Source organism: Alexandromys fortis, unplaced genomic scaffold, assembly GCF_014885135.2.
Source record: "Alexandromys fortis isolate MF-2015 unplaced genomic scaffold, M_Fortis_MF-2015_v1.1 scaffold_42, whole genome shotgun sequence".
Lineage (NCBI taxonomy): Eukaryota > Metazoa > Chordata > Mammalia > Rodentia > Cricetidae > Alexandromys > Alexandromys fortis.
The window spans coordinates 1,386,421-1,407,319 of NW_026067934.1; the positions used below are offsets into that span (position 1 = coordinate 1,386,421).

The 20,899-nt window shown below is 38.8% G+C and overlaps 2 protein-coding genes across 2 annotated transcripts; one reads left to right on the forward strand and one right to left on the reverse strand.

The window, feature by feature from the left end:
- The first annotated feature begins 5,838 nt into the window (after positions 1-5,838).
- LOC126504095 (olfactory receptor 7A17-like) lies at positions 5,839-15,993 on the forward strand. The gene is made up of 2 exons (XM_050146136.1): positions 5,839-6,747; positions 15,976-15,993. Exons 1-2 carry the CDS (start codon positions 5,839-5,841, stop codon positions 15,991-15,993), a joined length of 927 nt encoding a protein of 308 aa, XP_050002093.1.
- On the reverse strand, positions 15,667-20,348 carry LOC126504091 (olfactory receptor 1073). The gene is made up of 2 exons (XM_050146132.1): positions 19,572-20,348; positions 15,667-19,155 (listed from the first exon to the last, which is right to left on the reverse strand). The coding sequence occupies exon 2, from the start codon at positions 19,141-19,143 to the stop codon at positions 18,208-18,210; it is 936 nt and encodes a 311-aa protein (XP_050002089.1). The 5' UTR covers positions 19,144-19,155; positions 19,572-20,348; the 3' UTR covers positions 15,667-18,207.
- Between the last annotated feature and the right edge of the window lie 551 nt (positions 20,349-20,899).

The following is a 20,899-nucleotide window of genomic DNA, read 5'->3' on the forward strand; positions in this document are numbered from 1 at the left end:
AAACTCTGAATTGAATCTCCTTTGTTTTGCTTTTCTCCTGATCATTAGCCATAACAACTTGTAACCAACATTCTAAACAAAAGCAAACATCTATAATCCATTTTGAGGGAATGTGGGCATAGTTTTCCAGGCTAATTCCTGCTGATTGGTGGTACTGATAATCTTATGGGGACTTAAAGAAAAATTTTAGTTATGATGAAGTCCTGACTGGAATATTCTGTGAGGCTTGATCATCTCAGCCAGCAGTCTTGAAACTCTTCTGGTTGTAGAACTCAGACATCTGGGTCATCCACTCCTATCAGAGATTTCTCAGGGGGTCTTTCTTGATCAAACCTGACTTTTCATAATTAATAATGAATCCACAGCCTCTCATTTCCCATGGAAACAAAAGCAAAACTTCTTATCCAAAGTAACATATCTTTTGACTTATATTTTAAAGTCAAGACAATTTCAAAATATATATGTTGGATTAATACAGCAGAATTTATAATCAAATGTCTTTTAGCAGTCGTTGATCCTTCCTTAGCCATCAAACAATTCAAAGAAAACATAATAGCATGCAGTATCCAGACTCTCTGTGTATTTTCCATCTTTATGTGGCTTTATTTTAAACTCTATTTCTTTTATTTTTATTTTTAAGTTTTAGTTTTTTTTTTTTGAGATAAGGTTTCTCTTTGTATCTTTAGCTGATGTGGGAGTGATTTCTTATTAATAAAGAAACTGCCTAGGCCCATTTGCGTTTGATAGGCCAACCCTTAGGTGGGTGGAGAAAACAGAACAGGATTGTGGGAAAAAGAAGCTGAGTCGAGAAGTCGCCATGATTCTCCCGCTCCAGACAGACACAGGTTAAGATCCTCCCTGGTAAGCCAGCTCGTGGGCTACACAGAATATTAGAAATGGGTTAGAACAATATGTAAGAGCTAGCCAATAAGAAGCTGGAACTAGCCGGGCCAGGCAGTGTTTGAAAGAATACAGTTTCCGTGTAATTATTTCTGGGCATAAGCTAGCCATGCGGGCGGCCGGGTGCCGGGGATGCAGCCCTGCCGCTCCTATTTCAACAGATGGAGCCCAGACGTGATGGGCTAAATCCACTTAAAAACCTGAGAGGGCTTAAAAAGGAGAGAGAGAGAATTTAAGACAGCTTTTTGCTGTTTCTGGGTTGCGTGCCACAAAGAAATTGTCCTGACTCGGCAGCGGGGGTGGGGGTGGGGGGAAACTGGCTGTTTTAAAATGCCGGCTTTCTGGGCTGTGCCGCCATTGTGATCTCTGTCTGGCGGGAGACAGAGCTTATGAATGGAGCATTTGGATTAAAGTGCTACGATTTGTTTGATGGCAACTAGACTGCTGTGTGCCTAAAAGGGGGACATTGTGTGCCGCAGCTCAGAGGCACAAGCAGCTCCGCCATGCTAATGGTGCAATGTGCAAGGATCAGAGGCACGAGCGGCTCCGCCATGTTGGACTGGGCGGGGCCAGCATACAGTACCTGTTTTTGACCTAGGAATGTCACAGCTTAGATTCTTAAGCGCTTAGTGATTTGAAGGCGCAAAACAAAATGCTCCTGGATAGTAAAAAAATTGCAGATTCACAGTAAAACAGATTCAGACACTGTTGGATGAATGTACGTAGGCTTGGGAGAGAGAAGAAAAAGAATATAAAGAATAAAGTTAATGTCTTAAAAAGAAAAAGGGTAAAGTCTTTAAAGAGACAGAGTACAGAAGTACAGATAGTTATAGATTAAGAGAAATAAAGAAAAATAAGCCACGTAAAAATGGAAAATTCACAGAGAGTCTGGATTATGTACATTGTGTTTTCTTTAAAATTTTTGACTGTGAAGGAGCTAAGTACAGAGAGACATTCCATTACATGGGCTGCCAAGCTAAACCAGAATGGATATAAGGGTATTATGATTTCAAAATTTGGGTCTAAGGATATGATGCTTTGGAGAGGGTCTTCTTTTGTTTTCACAGAGGATGTGACCCTGTGGATTGCATCTATTCCGATTTGGTATGACAGACCACGCCCTCCTGAAAGGTTGCTGTGAACACCCTCAAAAAATTACTTCACTCAACTGCCAACTGAGATGAACCTGGCACACAGGTTACACCCTAAAGGATCTGATTAACAGCACCCCAATTCAGCAGGAAGCAGTTTGGAGAGAAAAAACTATGCCCATGTTCCCAAATATTGTTTATAAATGGTCTTTTACATTTAAAGGGGGATATGATATAGATATGAATAATTTGCATTGGTATGGATTTTATGGTCAATTTTGTTATATGTATATGTATTTCTGGTCTTGATTAAGGTATTGTGATTGTGTAGTTCATTTAAAAATGTACTTTTAATTAGGAAATATAGGTTGTTAATGGATAATAGTCAAGCCTGTAGTCATGTTAGTTAGATTTTCTAGATATATAGAGATATCTTTCAGTTAGATAGGCATTCTTCATATCTTTCAAAGACTGCAGAATATGGCATTTTAAATATTTTAATAACTTAGGGTTTTTCATGACAATGAGACATGTCTGCTCCTGGCAGCACCAATCTACTTCGAGAGGAAGATGGGCATCGAAGAGGATCCTTATGGAGTTTGATAGCCATTTGGGCAAGAAACTGTTCTTGCCTGGACTGTTGCATAAACTGGACACAGAGAACCTGCAGAGAGAGGACTGCTGAACTTGCCTAAAGGTGAGATGGTCTTTCGGGGTTCCTGATTCATGAAAGTCTGCGAGACATTCTGCAGGACACAGCAGAAAGTAACTGAACTGTCTTTGGAATTTCCTGCTTCATGGAAATGTCTCTGGATACCATGGGCCTGTAGGCCGAAGATGGATGCCCCAACGGTACAGAGGAACTTTGGGTGATTGTCCAGGCAGCGAAATGTCTCTGTCATTTCTAGAGTTTTCTTATTTCTTGTTTGATAGGTAATATTATATCCTTCTGGAGTCTTTGATGGAGTTGAAGAATGAATAGTTATAGTTTTCCTTAGTTATGATAAGAGATAAAATAGATACAAATATTGTAACTGTAATTCTTGCTTGATAATTGTTTTGTTATATGTAATTTTACTATGTTAAAGTTAAAGCCTTTCTTTTTTGTTTAAACAGAAAAAGGGGAAATGATGTGGGAGTGATTTCTTATTAATAAAGAAACTGCCTAGGCCCATTTGCATTTGATAGGCCAACCCTTAGGTGGGTGGAGAAAACAGAACAGGATTCTGGGAAAAAGAAGCTGAGTCGAGAAGTCGCCATGATTCTCCCGCTCCAGACAGACGCAGGTTAAGATCCTCCCTGGTAAGCCAGCTCGTGGGCTACACAGAATATTAGAAATGGGTTAGAACAATATGTAAGAGCTAGCCAATAAGAAGCTGGAACTAGCCGGGCCAGGCAGTGTTTGAAAGAATACAGTTTCCGTGTAATTATTTCTGGGCATAAGCTAGCCATGTGGGCGGCCGGGTGCCGGGGACGCAGCTCTGCCGCTCCTATTTCAACATTTAGCTGTCCTGGCACTCACCCTATAGAACAGGCTGTCCTCGAACTCACGGAGATCTGTGTCCCAAATGTTGGGATTAAAGATCTTTGCCACCACACTTAAGTACTCTCTTTCTTTCTTTTCTATTTTAAGGACTTTATCTTTTATTTTTTCTCACAAGTCTACATATATTTTTAAACATACTGTAAACTATTTAGAGTTTTTTTTTTCATCTGAGTCTATCTTTGCTATATATCTCTCTTTTTCTGACCACATGAATCTTTAATTTGCTAAGTGATATGGCTAGGATTAAAGCCATGGCTTTGATAGTTGGATCAACCCCATTCCTTAGCTTTCTGAAAAATTTTCTGTATCTTGTCACTTGTATTTTAATAAAATGCTTATTGGCCAGTAAACAGGCAGAAAGTATAGGCAGGGAAATCAGGCAGGAAGTAGATGTGGGACAATGAGAACAGGATGATTCTGGGAAGAGGAAAGAGTAAGTCTGCAGTTTTCACCCAGACACAGAGGAAGCAACAATAGAACACCTCACTGAAAAAGGTAACAAGTCATGTGGCTAACACAGACAAGAATTATGGGATAATTTAAGAGGTAAGAAAGAGTCAATAATAAGCCTGAGCTAATAGGCCAAGCAGTTTATAATTAATGTAGACCTCTGTGTGTTTCATTGGGATGGAACAGATATGGGACCAGGTGAGACTGAAACCTCAATCAACACATATAGATGCAACCTGTTGAGCCTATTTATTACTGCTTATATGTATATGATTTTAGAACTGAGATTTGGGCTTGAATAGCCAGATATTTGCTTTCCTGTCATATCTAGAAAACACAGCAAACTCTAGTCCTCTGGTTTTTACAGTCTTTCCTCCACATCTCCTGTGACATTTAAGACATTGGTGTAGTTTTAAATGTATCTATTGGGTTGGGCACTAACAGGCAGCTGTTCTCTGATGAGTTGCAGCTTTTTAAAATACTTTCTGTATGTTTTAAAAATAAGCTTCTTTAATGAAGGATTACAGCTATACTTATCACTGTCACTATTCCAGGTGTGTGTTCTAAAGAGACCATAGTAGGGAGATATCTATAAAGAGTCCAAAACTGAGCAAGGGGAACAAGGAGAATGTCATAATCCTAAATCTCATTTAACATGAACTTTGGGCAGAGGTTGAGTATGACACAGGCATTACTATTCAGAAATAAATAACACAAGGAGTCTGTTGAGATAGGAGCGGCAGTCTGCATTCTGCCACCTGGCTCTCGGCCATCTGACTAGCTTATGCCCCAAAATAACAACACACAAATTGTATTCTTTTAAACAGTGCTTGGCCCATTAGCTCTATCCTCTTACTGTGTAACTCTGACATCTTGATTAACCCATTTCTAATAATCTGTGTAGCACCTCGTGTCTTACCAGGAAGTATCTTAACCTGCATCCATCTTGGAAAGGAGAGCTATAGCGTCTGCCTAACTTCCCTTCTTCCCAACATTCTGTTCTGTTTACTCCACCTCCTAATTTTCTGTCCTATCAGGAGTCTTCTCAGGGAATTTATATAAAATTGAGAAATAAAATGTGTGCTTCTACAAGTTTAGGCTTGTTTAGGCTTAAATGTTATAGTTCTTGACTAAGTTGTTTGGCCAAGAACATGTTGGTTTGACAACTCATGGACTTTAATAAGAACTTACTGCTATTGCTTTATTCAATGAACATCAAATTTTCTTCCGAGTACTTATATGTATGCCCATAAATCAGTAAAATTTTTAGTTTCCATCAAAGAAGCTTTTGTAGTGGACAGAGGAATATAAAAACACATAACTAGTCAAAGCTTAGAAAATATGTATCTACAGATTACTTGGCCCTAAATGAGCCTCCAAAGCACAGGCCTCCCAACTAGGCTCATGGAACATCACAAAAAAGGGAACATATAGAAATATGCTGAGAACAAGGAGTACTTTGTAGAATAGTGGCCTCTGGACATGACAAAGCCAGTGAACTAATGAACTCACAGTACCCATGGTAGCCTTCAAATGACCTACCTATACAAGATAAAACCACTAAACCTGCCTCCATGAAGAAGGAGGGGATGATAAGGTCTCATCCCAAACTGAGGAGTCATGGACTGCTGCCAAGAGTCAGTTTTCTTCAAGGGTGTGGTCTCTGGTAGGTTGTCCATGCCCCAGCATCAGTAGATAGCCTCAAACCCATGAATATATGGGCAGCATTAAAAGGGTCCAGTGGTCCATGATATAAATGGCCAGAAAAGGAAGGAGAGAGCATTGGTGTCAAGTTATTTGTCAGTAACTGAATACTTCCCAAATTCTTCTTTTGGTAGGCACACCAAACTCATGGGACAAGGAAATGACACTCAACTTTCAGAATTCCTTCTTCTTGGATTTTCAGAAAATCAACCTCAAATTCAACCTCTCATATTTGGACTTTTTCTCTCCATGTACCTCGTGACTGTCTTTGGCAACTCACTCATCATCATGGCCATCATTGTGGACTCCCACCTGCACACGCCCATGTATATCTTTCTCTCCAATCTGTCCTTTGTAGACATCTGCTTCACCTCCACCACCGTCCCACAGATGTTGGTGAACATCCAGACACAGAGAAAAGTCATCACCTATGCAGGTTGCATCACCCAGATGTACTTCTTATTGCTTTTTTCAGGGTTAGATATCTTTTTGCTGACTGTGATGGCCTATGACCGCTATGTGGCTATCTGCCACCCCCTACATTACATGGTCATTATGAATACAAGACACTGTGTGTTGCTGATTCTAGCATGCTGGATCATAGGTGTCCTGAATTCCCTGTTACACAGTTTTTTGGCCTTACGACTGTCATTCTGCACAAACTTGGAAATTCCTCACTTTTTCTGTGAACTAAATCAGGTGGTACACCATGCCTGTTCTGACACCTTTGTTAATGACATGGTAATTTACATTACAGCCATGTTACTGGCTGTGGGTCCCCTGTCTGGCATCCTTTACTCTTACTCTAAGATAGTATCCTCCATACGTGCAATCTCCTCAGCTCAGGGGAAGTACAAAGCATTTTCCACATGTGCATCTCACCTTTCAGTTGTCTCTTTATTTTATTGCACCCTCCTGGGAGTGTACCTCAGTTCTGCTGTGACCCAAAACTCACATGCTACTGCAACGGCTTCATTGATGTACACTGTGGTCACCCCCATGCTAAACCCCTTCATTTATAGTCTGAGGAACAAAGACATAAAGACAGCTCTAAAAATCCTGTTAGGGACTGTAACTAGAAACAGACCAATGGATTTACCTCCATAACATATCCGTTTTGTAGTAGTCAATGCGTTGGATTATCCAATGGAATCTATTGATTATATTGAATAACAAAATTTTAATCTTTCATCTCCTATAATTGTTCTTGCTTTTGTCATACAATTCAAGTCTTCTCTTAATTTCTTCTGGCATGTGTAATCCATGGCATTTCCTTCTTTCCCCAGTGTATTCCCATCCTTGGATCAGAAACTTCTGTTAATTGCTGCTTCATTTAGAGAATGACTGGGATTTCTGAAGAATTAGTTATTTTGGAATATATATGTTGAAAGTTCTCCCCCTGTCATTAAAGGAATATTCTTAAGTTTGATCCTTCTGTGGAAGTAATTCTCCTTGCCAAATGAGGTGGATTATACACTGTATTTAATTTTTAGCATCATAAACATGAAGCAGCCTCTGCAGAGTCATAAAATATTATGAAAGTGGCGGCAGAAAATCACAAAAAAGCAGAGGTTGCATGGACCACTGGAAATTTTGTCTTCTGGACACAACATGAGTGTCACAATCTTAAATCCACAGTGGCTATGGTTGCCTATACAAGACCTTCATGAGATCAAGCCAGTCAAGAGTCCAGTGTGTAGCTGAAAAAGGCTTATAGGGTCCCATTCCTAGCCGAGGAACTATCAGTAATTAAGGACTGCAAGTGGAGGGAGGGTTATTCCTGTTTGGAAACTTGACCCCTGGCTTTGTTCATGGTCCCCCATACATGTGCATATGGCCAACACTAATTAGACTAAGTTATTAAAAGAAATTATAAGAGACATATATTTGGGAGGTGGACATAGTAAGGGGATATGGGAAGAGTTCGAGAGAGGAATAGGATGTGGATGTCATCAAAATATATGTATACATATGTAAAATCTCAAATAATAAATAAAAATATATTTTAAATATCTAGCCACAGGTTTTTTTATGTGTTCTTTCATTTTTCTTTCTTTTTTAAACAGAATACTGAGTGATCCAGGCTGACCTTGAACTCATGAGCTTCCTTCCTCTACTTTCTAAATTATAGAATTTGTCTTTCTCTTTCTTTCCAGACTCTCTTCCTTCCTTTGTTTCTGTCTTTTTGTTCCTTCCTTCCTTCCTTTCACCTCCCTCCATCCTCTGCTTATCTCTCTATTTCTTTCACTTTGAGAACTGAAGTCAGGGACTTGTGCATACAAAGAATATGTTCTTTGCTGATCTATGCCATTAATTTCTCAATGTGATTTTATGTCACACCTTACCTCCTCATTATACTCATGCATACTTTAACATACAAATGTCTTCTCTACTGGACGTTTGATTTTATTTTCTCCCCAAATGATCCTTGATAATTGCAGAGAACATGATGAAGACAGTAGTTCTTGGCAAAAGCTAATTATTTCCACTGGAGTTTACATGGAGAGAAATACTTGAATATATAGATTGACTTGATATGGCCTTAAAGTCACGGGTGATTTTAATATGACAAAGCAAACACATTTACATAATTAAATGACTTTTATTATGGAAAATACTTCTTTTTCATGTTGTGTTTCTACTCTTGGAACAGTGAAAATAGTAGATTGTGTTCACTGGGTTTCAGTATTGGTTGAAGCATTTATTTTTTTTAAAGATGGTCCAGAGAATATCATTTGTGTGAACAAAGGTAAGGTTATCAAAATTATATTGTGATGAATGGTGGTTATATATAATTCATCAAATTATATTAACTGACTAAGTAGAGGGCCAACAATATTTAAAACACAGTACTGGTGTCAACAAGTTTTGTTTTCAAAACTGTACATAACATTTATACAATGTCTTAATAAAATATATTCTTATGAATTTATCTAGGTAAAATATCACATTTAATGCAAGGAATAAAGTTATGACCTGTCTTGTACTATGCTATTAGGAGACAATGCTTATTAATTTTTCTGAAAAATCAGAAAAAATAAAACATGTTCTTAAAAAATTATTTATGTTGCTAGTACTTCAATGACAAGACACACAATAATGTAAGGAAAATAGGTACAAAAGGCTTATTTTTATAAATAAGTGAGATTTATGGTTATATTTGATTATGAACTTTTTTGAACTTTCTTGGTTTGGATTTCTAAACAAATTATCAGCTGAGGTCGGCTGCAGAACACTATATTAAAGAAGATGTGGGTTGTAACTTAGAGACCACATTCTTTTTTTATTTTATTACTTTAAAAAATACCAATCCAAATTCCCACTTCCTCCCCACCTCCCCCTTCCCTCCCACTCCCTTCACACATCTTTCCCCCCACCCGCTCCAATCTTAAGAGAGGGCAAGGCACCCTGCCCTGTAGGAAGTCCAAGGCTCTCCTCACTACATCCAGGCTGAGCAAGGTATACATCCAATGAGAATAGGATCCCAAAAAGCCAGTACATGCAGTAGAGACAAATCCTAGTGCCATTGTCATTGGGTCCTCAGTCTGCCCCAACTGTCAACCACATTCAGAAGGTCCAGTTTGATCCCAGTCCAGTTGGAATTGAGCTCCCATTAGTTCAGGCACAGTGGGTGAACTCCTCGTGATCCTGACTTCCTTGCTCATACTCTTCCTTCTTATGCTCTTCAACTGGACCTTGGGAACTCAGTCCAGTGCTTCGATGTGGTTCTCTGTCTCTGTTTCCATCTGTAGTTAGATAAAGGTTCTACAGTGATATTTAAGATAATCATCAGTCTGACTATAGGGCAAGCCAGTTCAGGTACCCTCTCCTCTGTTGCTTAGGGTTTTAGCTGGGGTCATCCTTGTGGATTCCTGGGAATTTTTCTAGAGCCCGTTTTCTTGCTAACCCCAAAATGGCTCCCTCAATCAAGATATCTCTTTCCTTGCTCTCATCTCTGTCCTTCCTGATTCCCTCAAGCTCTCCCCAACCTTCCCCTACTCCCCCCTTTCCCTATTTTCCTTCCGTCTACTCCCTGCCCCCATGCTCCCAAATTTTGTCAGGCGATCTTGTCTGCTTCCAGTTTCTAGGTGGATCTATATATGTTTTTCTTTGGGTTTATCTTATTACTTAGCTTCTCTAGGATCATGAACTATAGGCCCAATGTCCTTTATGGCTAGTATCCACTAATGGGTGAGTATATACCATATTCAGATTTTTGGGTCTGGGGTATCTCACTCAGGATAGTGTTTTCTAATTCCACCCATTTGCATGCAAACTTCAAGATGTCATTGTTTTTTTACCACTGAGTAGTACTCTAATGTATAGATATGCTACACTTTCTTTATCCATTCTTCCATTGAGGAGCATCTAGGTTGTTGCCAGGTTCTGACTATTATAAATAGTGCTGCTATGAACATAGTTGAACAAATGCTTTTATGGTATGATTGAGCATCTTTTGGGTATGTTACCAAGAGTAGTATTGCTGGATCCTGAGGTAGGTTGATTCCCGATGTTCTGAGAGACTGCCACACTGATTTCCAAAGTGTTAGCACAAGATTGCATTCCCACCAGCAATGGATGAGTGTTCTCCTTACTCCATAGCCTCTCCAACATAAGCTATCATTGGTGTTTTTGATTTTCGCCATTCTGACAAGTGTAAGGTGGTACCTTAAAGTTGTTTTGATTTGCATTTTCTTGATAGCTAAGGAAGTTGAACATGTCCTTAAGTATCTTTTGACCATTTGAAATTCTTCTGTTGAAAATTCTCTGTTTAGTTCAGTACCCTATTTTTTAATTGGGTTATTTAAAATTTTAATGTTTAATTTTTTGAGATCATTATATGTTTTGGAGGTCATTCCTTTTCTGATATGGGATTGATGAAGATCTCCCACTCAATAAGTTGCCTTTTTGTCTTAGTGACAGTGTCCTTTACTTTACAGAAGCTTCTCAGTTTTAGGAGGTCCCATTTATTCAACAGCTTGGTATTAGCATAAAAACAGAGACATTGACCAATGAAATCAAATTGAAGACCTGGATATTAATCCACAGACCTATAAACACCTGATTTTTGACAAAGAAGCTAAAATTATACAATAGAAAAAAGAAAGCATCTTTAACAAATGGTGCTGGCATAACTGGATGTCAACCTGTAGAAGAATGAAAATAGGTCCATATATATCACCATGCACAAAACTCAATTCCAAGTGGATTAAAGACTTCAATATAAATCCAACCACACTGAACTTGAAAGAGGAGGAAGTGGGAAGTAGCCTTCAATGCATGGGTACAGGAGACCACTTACTAAGCATAACCTCTGTGGTTGAAGCATTTCATGTTGCTTCATTGAATTACTTTTTTGTTGTTGCTTGAAAATGTCTGTGTTATCTGCAAATATGGCTTCTACTGTTGATGTACTTGAAATGTATCCTTTTGATCTAAACTGAGTCATGACACCAAATATACTGTGACTGAAGAGCATCATCATTCTTAGGCACTTCGTTGATTCTTGAGAACCTGCTCATTTTCAGTCTTTTGATGACTTACCAGATCAATGTTTCCTGATCCCCTGTAAAGAAATCATTCACACAGTGTTTACAATGGAATCCAATTTTATGAAATTGACTTATATAATATAGTATTTGTGAACACTGTCACCTGGTATCCAAACAAATAGCAAAATAACAGAAAGCTGACTTCTGTTTGAACTCAGCTCCTCAGCATTAGATGTGTATAAAACCAAGCTAAAATCAAATAGACTGATAAAATATAAACAATATAAAATATAAATGTTAGGTATAAGGGATACCCCCCTGTGCTCTGCTATATTCTCTTAAGTTTACATTCAGCTATGGGTCTTCATGTAGAACCAACTCTCATCTGTACAATAACATCTCTCTTGCCTTAGAAAATACAATTATTTGGGCTGGACAGATGGCTCAGTGGTTGAGTACTGCTCTTCCAGAATATCTGTGTTCTATTTTCAGCATCCAGTCACAATACAGCCATCTGTAGTCATAGTTCCAGGGGATCCAATACCCTGTTCTCCTTCTGTGGGCACTACACACACACACACACACACACACACACACACACACGGAAACATGCATTAAAAATAAGCAATTTAAATTGCATTTGTTCAATTATTTACTTTTCTGTGTACACACATGCATCATAGTCTGTATATGAAGGTCAGGGGATAACTTTCTGTGATCAGCTCTCCCCTTCTGCCAAAGGATTCACCTGAGTTCTCAGGTCAGTGATATTTGCAACAAGTGGTTTTGTATACTTGACCATGGCAGCAGCTCTGTATTTTGCTTCTCTATGGCTATAAATTATAGTCAGTTCCATTTATACATTGGTATAAATCCTCTAGTTTATTGAAAAAATAACATACCACCTCAAGTTAATTCCAATTCTCTAATGACTGTGTATTACCTATTTTTTTGCTTTCTTCCATTAGAAAATGTAGCCTAAGCTTTGCTAAGTATGACTAACTTTCAGTATTCTTGTTCTACAAAGTACACTATTTAATTGTTTCATTTAAAATTATTGGCTAGAGAATAATGATGTATGATGCCCTACACAAATTTAAAGTGATTAGATTGCTAAATCAATGAGTCATAAAATTATGAAAATATTAGTAAGGTTTTGTTTTATGCATAATTGATAAGTTGTTCAAACAGGTGCAGGTATTTGGGGCAGGGGAAAATTGTTTGCTTGAAAACTTGTCACATTTTTCTAAAACAGCTTAATTGTTTTTGGTGTCATTTAACTTTATAAACCAAATGCTCAAAATTTAAATCTAGTGTTTAAATTTGTCAGCCTAAGCAAAAGAAATACAAAATCAAACAATAGCAGTAACAACAATAAAAACTACACATGACAGAGCATGCCCACAACCCCATTCCAGCACTTATGAGGTAAAAGCAGAAAAATCGGTGTAATTGAAAAATAAAAAATGCTGCGGATCCCCAGTGGCAGCAGGCAGCAGAAATGCTGTCGGTCCCCAAGCAGTGGTAGTGGGCCATGTGGTGGCAGGCAGTGGGCCCTGAGAGCAGCCAGTTCCAGGCAGAGATGGCTGCCAGTCCCCCAAAGCTGGTCCCCAGCAGGGACACACGTGGTAGGAGGGCCAGAGACAGAGACATAGATAGGCATGCCATGCAGAGTGAGGTTGGATATTTATTAAGTGGGTTATGGAAGTATGGAAGGGAAGGGGGAGAAGAAAGAATAGCAGAGAGAGAGAGAGAGAGAGAGAGAGAGAGAGAGAGAGAGAGAGAGAGAGAGGAGAGATGGAAGTTGCTTCTCCTAGAGGGAAACAGAAAAGAGAGAGAAACTAAGGCTGCAAATAGGAAGGAAAACCTGCCTGCCTCAGTGGATAGGGGAGGAAGTGGGTGTGGCTTGTCTCTTAAAGAGACAGAACAACCATTACAATCAGTGTTCATGGTCATCCTTGGCTACTGAATTCTGAGTTAGCATCGGTTAGAAACTAAAAAGCTTTTAGCTTCATTAGAACTAAAAGATGGTAAGGCAGGAAATATAGGGAGAAGCACTGTAAAGTTCTGTCTTCAACATGACTCAATAACAGCTCTAGCTATATATATACTAGCTCTACAGAAGACAGATTTTCAAGTTGGTCACAGATCATAGAAGGGATCCTGAGGTCCTGTTTTTCTTTACAAAATTATTTGCTGATGAATTCTGGAGTAGTAAAACTCATTGGCCCCATAGACTACATGGACAGCTCAAAATTCATGGTCCCACTTAGATTCAATAGGCCTCAATAAAGAAAAAAAGAAAATGAAAGGTAAATATAAGTAAAAAGGGTTAAAAAGTGTGAGGAGGGGGAATTAGTAGGAATGAGAGTGAGTGTCAAGAGAATAGAGGGGTTATTATAATCAGAATGTACTTTAGAAGCATGTGACATGATGAAAGAACAAATTTAATGAAAGATTTTAAAAGGAAAGGAAAAGAAACACACATTCCTCAGATTCACTGCCTGAGATTCTTTCATCTATTTCTTATATTCTCTTGGTGATGCTTGTGACTGTAGTTCCTATTCACTTACCTAAATTTTCCATTTCCAGAATTTCCTGAGTTTGTTTTCTTTATAACTTCTATTTCCATTTTAAGGTCTTGAACACTTTTATTAATTACCTTCAATTTGCTGTTTTTTCTTGGCTTTCTTTAAGATGTTTATACATTTCCTCGGATTTTTGATTATCATTTCCTTGATTTATTTAAGGGATTTATTTATTTCTTCTTTAAGGGCCTCTATCATGCTAATAAAGTTGGTTTTAGGTCTTTTCTTGTACTTCAGCTATGTTAGAATATTCAAGGCTTGCTATAGTAGGTTAGATGAGCTCTGTGGAGATACATTGCCCTAACTGTTGTTGTGTTCTTACATTGGCATCTAATCACCTCGGTTTGAAATGATTACAGAACTAAGTGATGATTTCTGGGTTTCTTTTTTAGATGAGTAATTTGTTCTTTGGTTTCTGTTTCCACTCTGATCTTTTAACCCGTGTGGTCTGTTGTTGAGCAAGTGGTCTCTACTTGATTTAAGGGTTGGACTTCTGGTAGAATGGTAGACTTCATGGTCTCTTGTTGAGCAGTGGTTCCCCGTCTGAGGTTGGGGTAGGAGTTCTGGTGGCCTATGTGACCTCTGATCTAGCAGGGAGTCTGCCTGAATTGGAGGCAGAGTGGAGATAGTGTTGAGGGGCACAGAAAGTAGAGGTCTGCAGGTAGGTGGCCTACCTAATTGTCTGGTTACTGTGGCCTGTGTTTGGGCAGGGGGCATCTGCTGGAGTTGGGAGCTAGGATAACATGACAAACAGGACAGGGACAACTGAGAACAATGATTGTTGGAAGCTAGAAAGTGGGGAAGGTCTAAGGATGGACTGCCTATCAGAACCCTTCGTGGTCTTTTGGCAGGTGAGGTCTGTGGTTGGAGGGAGTGTTTGCCCAGTGGAATTGAGTCTTTCTTGTATTTTTTTTGTATTTTATTATTATATCTTAGAAAGCTATTTGTTTCATAATGAGATACAGAAAGGCAGTGGGTCCAGATAGGAGAGGATGTGGTGAGAAAGTAGGAGAAACATGGGAAGAGAAAATCATAATCAGCATATAGTATATGAGTCAAAAAATCTATTTTCAATAATAAAAAATAAAGGGAAAATAAAATCAATATATTTTATGCTAGGGTCTATATTTTCTCTAGCAATACTTTTTGAACATTTTTACAGCATCATACATTAATTACTTCTTATGGACCGATTAAATTCAATCAAGGTAGTTGATTGGTTACCACCATGAACATCCTTGGGACTATTGTACTAGAAGACACATCTTGCTTGGCATCTTGGTATTTCAACATGCTGTGTGTTCAGTGCTTGATAAAGCCATTGATATCTTCTTAATAATCCCTTTGATAATAGAATATAGTGGCACTGACAGTGGGTCTTAAGGGTCTCATTTAGTATTTCTGCTGTGCAATGTTTGAATACTGCCTCAGCTACTTGGAAAAACATCTTTTACAATTATAAAAAATAAAAATAAAATGATTTGTGATGGAGGGGAAGTTTTTATAGCCAAACTGTCCTAAATCATCTAATGGCTCAGATACACCTCCAAAAATTAGAAGCCCAGGAAAGATGAAAGGAAACTCCCAAGATGAACATTACTGACCAAATTGCCAGAATCAACTTAGCTTAGAATAGCTCCTATCATATTGTCTCATTGAAAACAATGACACTTAATAAAATATTTGTTTTTAGCAATTCTTCTTCTTCAGCAAATGCAAGCCATTATAATAACCAATGGCCATGAGGACAACTGTGTAATTTGCTGCTTTGGTGTTTTCCCAGAAATCAAAAGACAATATTCAGCATTTATTTTGTAACTATCCCAACATACTATATTTGGACATTGCTAAATGGAGATTATTGTTATAATAAAGAATTTTCATATTTGTGTAGAAAAGCTAGTGAACCAAAATTATATGACTGGACAGGAAATTAGGCTCTCTTACAGATTATATTTTTGCCATGAAGATAGAAGCCTAAAGAAGACACATAATAAATAACACTGATATTTTTCATTCTACTGAAAATTGCAAAATTCAGAATGGTGAGAAATTTTACATTTTACTTAGAACTTAAGATCACTTGGGTATCTGGGGAAAATGGGAGTTCCAGAGCAATACCAAAATATTAACTTTACTACTACTACTACTACTACTACTACTACTACTACTACTACTACTACTACTACTAGCATAATATAAACATGTCATTCAGGGGCTGAGAGATGACTCAGTGGTTTAGGATACTTGTTGCTCTTTCAGAGGACCTGAGTTTTGTGTCTACTACTGAATTCAGGAAGCTCACAACTTCTCATAACTCCAGCTCCAGGAAATCTGAAACCATCTTCGGGTCTTTGGCTCATGCAGTCATGTACACAAGCCCAAACACAGACTCGCATAGACACAGATAAATCCTTTTTGAATGTATCAATTAGTATTCAAAGAATAGTTATTTAATATGGCAGATCTTTTATATTTCAATGACTATATTTATTGTATAACAAAGAAATGTTTTTACCGAGATTGAATTTATGATGCATGTGTTTAAATCATCACGTATCAGGTCCACTGCCATTCTGAGGCCAAAGCAATTAACTTATTAAAAATTTGTTTTTCTCATGACATACATTTGATCATAAGCTTCTCCTAATAGCTATAATGAAAAAGAGAGCAAAATCTCCATGAAGCTAAGAAAATTCCTTACTGAGATACAAAGCACAGAAGTCTGCAAGATGCAGAGTCAGGAAAAGATGTAAGAAGGCAAGAAGGGCTTGCACAATCATAGCTGTCATCATCTATGCAAATGACCTTCATTGTCAGATGTGAGTGCACCCTCAGTGGAAGGAGCACAGAGGAGAAGCACAGCACAGACTATGTTTTAGTAATATCACAAGAAAAATAACTTTCTTTTCCATGGCATTAATGCAAATTATTCATCAATGAAAGGAGATCCAGAGATGGTAAAGTCAGATTGTGAGGAAAGATGGGGATATGTTAAAGGACATGTGCAACATGAAAGAGAAAAAGATTGAGGGATGTTACACAGTCTATTAGAGGTGACAGTGTGTGGCAGAGATGGGGAAGGAAAATCTACTAAAGCATACTTTGTTTTGAAAATACCATAATATATCTTTCATGTTAATTAGGGACAGTGACCCACATTAGAGCACTGGACTGAGTTCCCAAGGTCCAGTTGAAGAGCAGAAAGAGGGAGAATATGAGCAAGGAAGTTAGGATCATGAAGGATTGGTCCACCCCCTGAGACAGTGTGCCTGAGCTAATGGGAGCTCACCAAAGTCAGCTGGACTGGGACTGAATGAGTATGGGATCAAACTGGACCCTCTGAATGTGGCTGACAATTGGGGCAGACCGAGGGGCCAATGATAATTACACTGAGATTTGTCTCTACTGCATGTACTGGCTTTTTGGGATCCTGTTCTATTTGGATGTATGCCTTCCTAAGCTTGGATGTAGAGGGAAAGGCCTTACCTTCCTAAGCCTGGATGTGATGTAGGGGAAAGGGCCTTGGACTTCCCACAGGGCAGGGTACTTTGCCCTCTCTTAGGACTGGAAGGTGTGGGGGGAGGGAGAGGAAAGTGGGGGAGGAGGGGAGGAAGTGGAAACTTTGACTTGTATTATTTATAAAGTAATAAAAGCATTAACATTTTTTCAGACTGAAAACAACATTGAGAAAGTGTGAAAGTTGTAGAAGAGAAAATTAGGTGCTGGGAGAAGCAGCATGCTTACAGATGAATTACCTACTTCACAGAAAAATTGAAATCAAATAAATGAAAACTACAGTAAACACATACAAACAACAATCCCTACTTCTGTCATCTTACCCCAAAATGAAACTTCTCTTCTATTAATTCTCTGGGAGTTTTACATGTTTTGGTCATATGAGGCCCCTTCTTCAGTTCTTTACAGATCAAATTCCCCATTCCATATCTATACAAATTTGTGTCCTTTTATTTTTAAACCCTTTGAGACTAATTTGTGCTGCCTAAATACTTTTGCATGTGTGGCCTTCCACTGGAGAGTGATCAACTTACAGGAGTATACACTTTTAGCAAAAACTGTCTCTCCTTCTCCAAGCAACTAAAAATAACTACACCACTTGTGGTGGAATTGTGTGCCACCTCCCCTCTCTTTGCTTAGGTTTAATCTGACTTGGATTTGTACAGATTTTATGTGTAATTTTGCAACTTCTGTGAGTTCATATATGCAGATGTCTTGTTGGGTCCAGAAGACAATGTTCCCTTGTAGTCATCCACTGCCTCAGGCTCTTATACTTTTATCCTTTCTTCCAAAATGATCCCTTAGCTTTGGGAGTGTGGTTGGTATACATGTTCAAGAGAAAGAGAATAAGAGATTTCAGAATGTTCAGCTCTTAAACTGGAATTTCTTGTTTCAAAACATAAGACCCAAGACAGTAATCACTTTTCTAGTTTTTTTCTCACAAAGTTCTTCAGAGCTCTCTTGATGTCATTGTTCCTCAGACTATAGATGAAGGGGTTCAGCATGGGGGTGACTACAGTATACATCAATGAGGCTATTGCAGTGGAGTGTGAGTTTTGGGTCACAGCAGAACTGAGGTACACTCCTAGAAGGGTACAATAGAATAAGGAGACAACAGAAAGGTGAGATGCACAGGTGGAAAATGCTTTGAACTTCCCCTGTGCTGAGGAGATTGCACATATGGAGGACACTATCTTGCCATAAGAGTAAAGGATGCCAGCGAGACAACCACCACCCAGGAGTGCAGCTAAAGCATTCATTACCATATCATTTAAAAAGGTGTCAGAACAGGCAAGGTGAACCAGCATACTAAGTTCACAGAAAAAATGTGGAATTTGCACATCAGCACAGAATGAGAGCTGCAGCACCAGGGAGCTTTGTAATGAAGAATTCAGGGAGCTTGTGATCCAAGACACCAGAACTAGCGACACACAGAGCTGAGGTGTCATAATGCTTGTGTAGCGCAGGGGGTGACAGATGGCCACAAAGCGGTCATAAGCCATTACAGCCAGGAGGAAGTTATCTAGCCCTACAAATAATGAAAAGAAGTAAATTTGCATGATGCATCCTTCATATGTTATGGCCTCGTGGTGTGCATAAACATTCACCAGCATCTTTGGGATGGTAGTGGAAGTTAGGCAAATGTCCACAAAGGACAGGTTGGAGAGGAAGAAGTACATGGCTGTATGCAGGCAGACGTCTGAGATCGTGGCCAGGATGATGAGAAGATTCCCCAAAATGGTCACAAGGTACATGGAGAAGAGGAGCCTAAATAAAAGGGGCCGCAGTTCTGGGTCTTCTGAAAGGCCCAGGAGAAGAAACTGTGAATTTTGAGTATCATTTTGCTGTTTCATGTGCTGTGACTGCTGGAAAAGACAGAAATAATAAGACTGCTATGGCATGCACACTAATACCAAAATACAAAAACCACAATATAATAAATACATGTGAAGAATAAAGTCCCCACGGGCAAAACATAAGAAAGAAAACAGTCACAATGGCTGTAGAATTCACAGGGATTACTGCATAATGAGATCTCATCATTACTAGAAACATGAAGATACTTAGACAAAGTAATGCTCCTAATGTATTATTGGATTCACTTGTCTATAGTCAGGACTACAGGTTATTTGTGTAGCTTATCAGGATGTGTGTGTATGTGTGTACATGTGTGTGTGTGTGTGATGGGTTTCTTAATGATATTTTCATTCAAGTATTTATTCACTCTGATTACATCCAAGTGTACTGTCCTATGTTCCTCCTCCCACACCCAATTAGTCACCTTCCTTCTCCAAAATAGTTGTTAAGAATACTTGGCTGCAGCTGCACTGATGGCTCAGTAGGAAGTGCACAGGCTCTAGTAGTACACCCAGGTTTGGCTTCCATCACCCACATTGTGGCTTACATCTGGAACACCAATTCCAGGGATAGGAACCCTTCCTCTGACCTCTGTGGAACACATATGGGGCACATACGTACAAGCAGGTAAAACACTCACACATAAAATAAATAAATCTGAGCATTAAAAAAATAAGAAAACCTGTGTTTTACTTTCTTTTTCAGACCTTGCACACCCAAATCATGGCCCCTTTAATGCAGCTGCTTGGGGGTTAAACAATACGGTGGAGCCATGATCCACTTGGATCTCAGGATGCCTGTGTAATTAAAATGTTGCACAATCCCACCCATGTGCATGAGATAGTTACATCAGTCAATCTCATAAAGTTATGAATAGAAAGGTGGCATAAGTGGAGAGGAGGAAATGAGGGCCTTATTTGGATGGATGTCACCTTTCAGTTATATAAGCAGAATAACTTACATATACCTGTAAATGCACACATTGCCTGTGCGAAGCATAGCAATATGCACTTTAAATTCTGCTATGTGGATTAGCCTTGGCCAGGATTTCTGTCATATAAAATAACAACAAAGGTCAGCAAAATGGCTCAGCAGGTAATGGTGCCACCATACTTGATGAACTGAGTTCCCTCCTGAGATCAACATAATGGAAGAAAAGAACTGACTCCTACCAGTTGTTCCCTGACATCCACACATGAACCATGGCATGTGCGCGCACACACACACACACACACTTAAGAAAAAGGAAGGACACTGTAAAATAAATAAGTAATACCAGGGAACTAGGAGGTGATGCTGTGTCTGTAGCATGGCTCACAATGATGGGACTGCAAGGGTCTGCAATATGTCTCACCTTATCCTAGTGCACACATTACACATAGACAGAATTTAATGTTCCAATAGAGCTGTTTACCTCAGAAGCAAAAAAGGCAGCACAGAGTTGAAGAATCCACTGTACCTGGAAAATCTTAATATTTCAGCATCACACAAATTGTTTCACCTTTCCCGTACATGCTAAAAAAAATTCTGATGAAAATATGTAAATGAATTTTAGTTGAGTGCAAAAGACTGTGTTGTGAAAATGCCTTCTTGGGAACTCCTCTTGAGCTCAGGAGTTCTTTCTCACGTTTCTGTAATATAGCTTCATTTGGTCTGCTCAAAAGAAAAGACTTTGTTGTATAAAGTGGCAAGAGATGATTGCTATAGAGAGACTGAATCAGCCACAAAAGGCAAAACTAGTTTTAAAGAAAA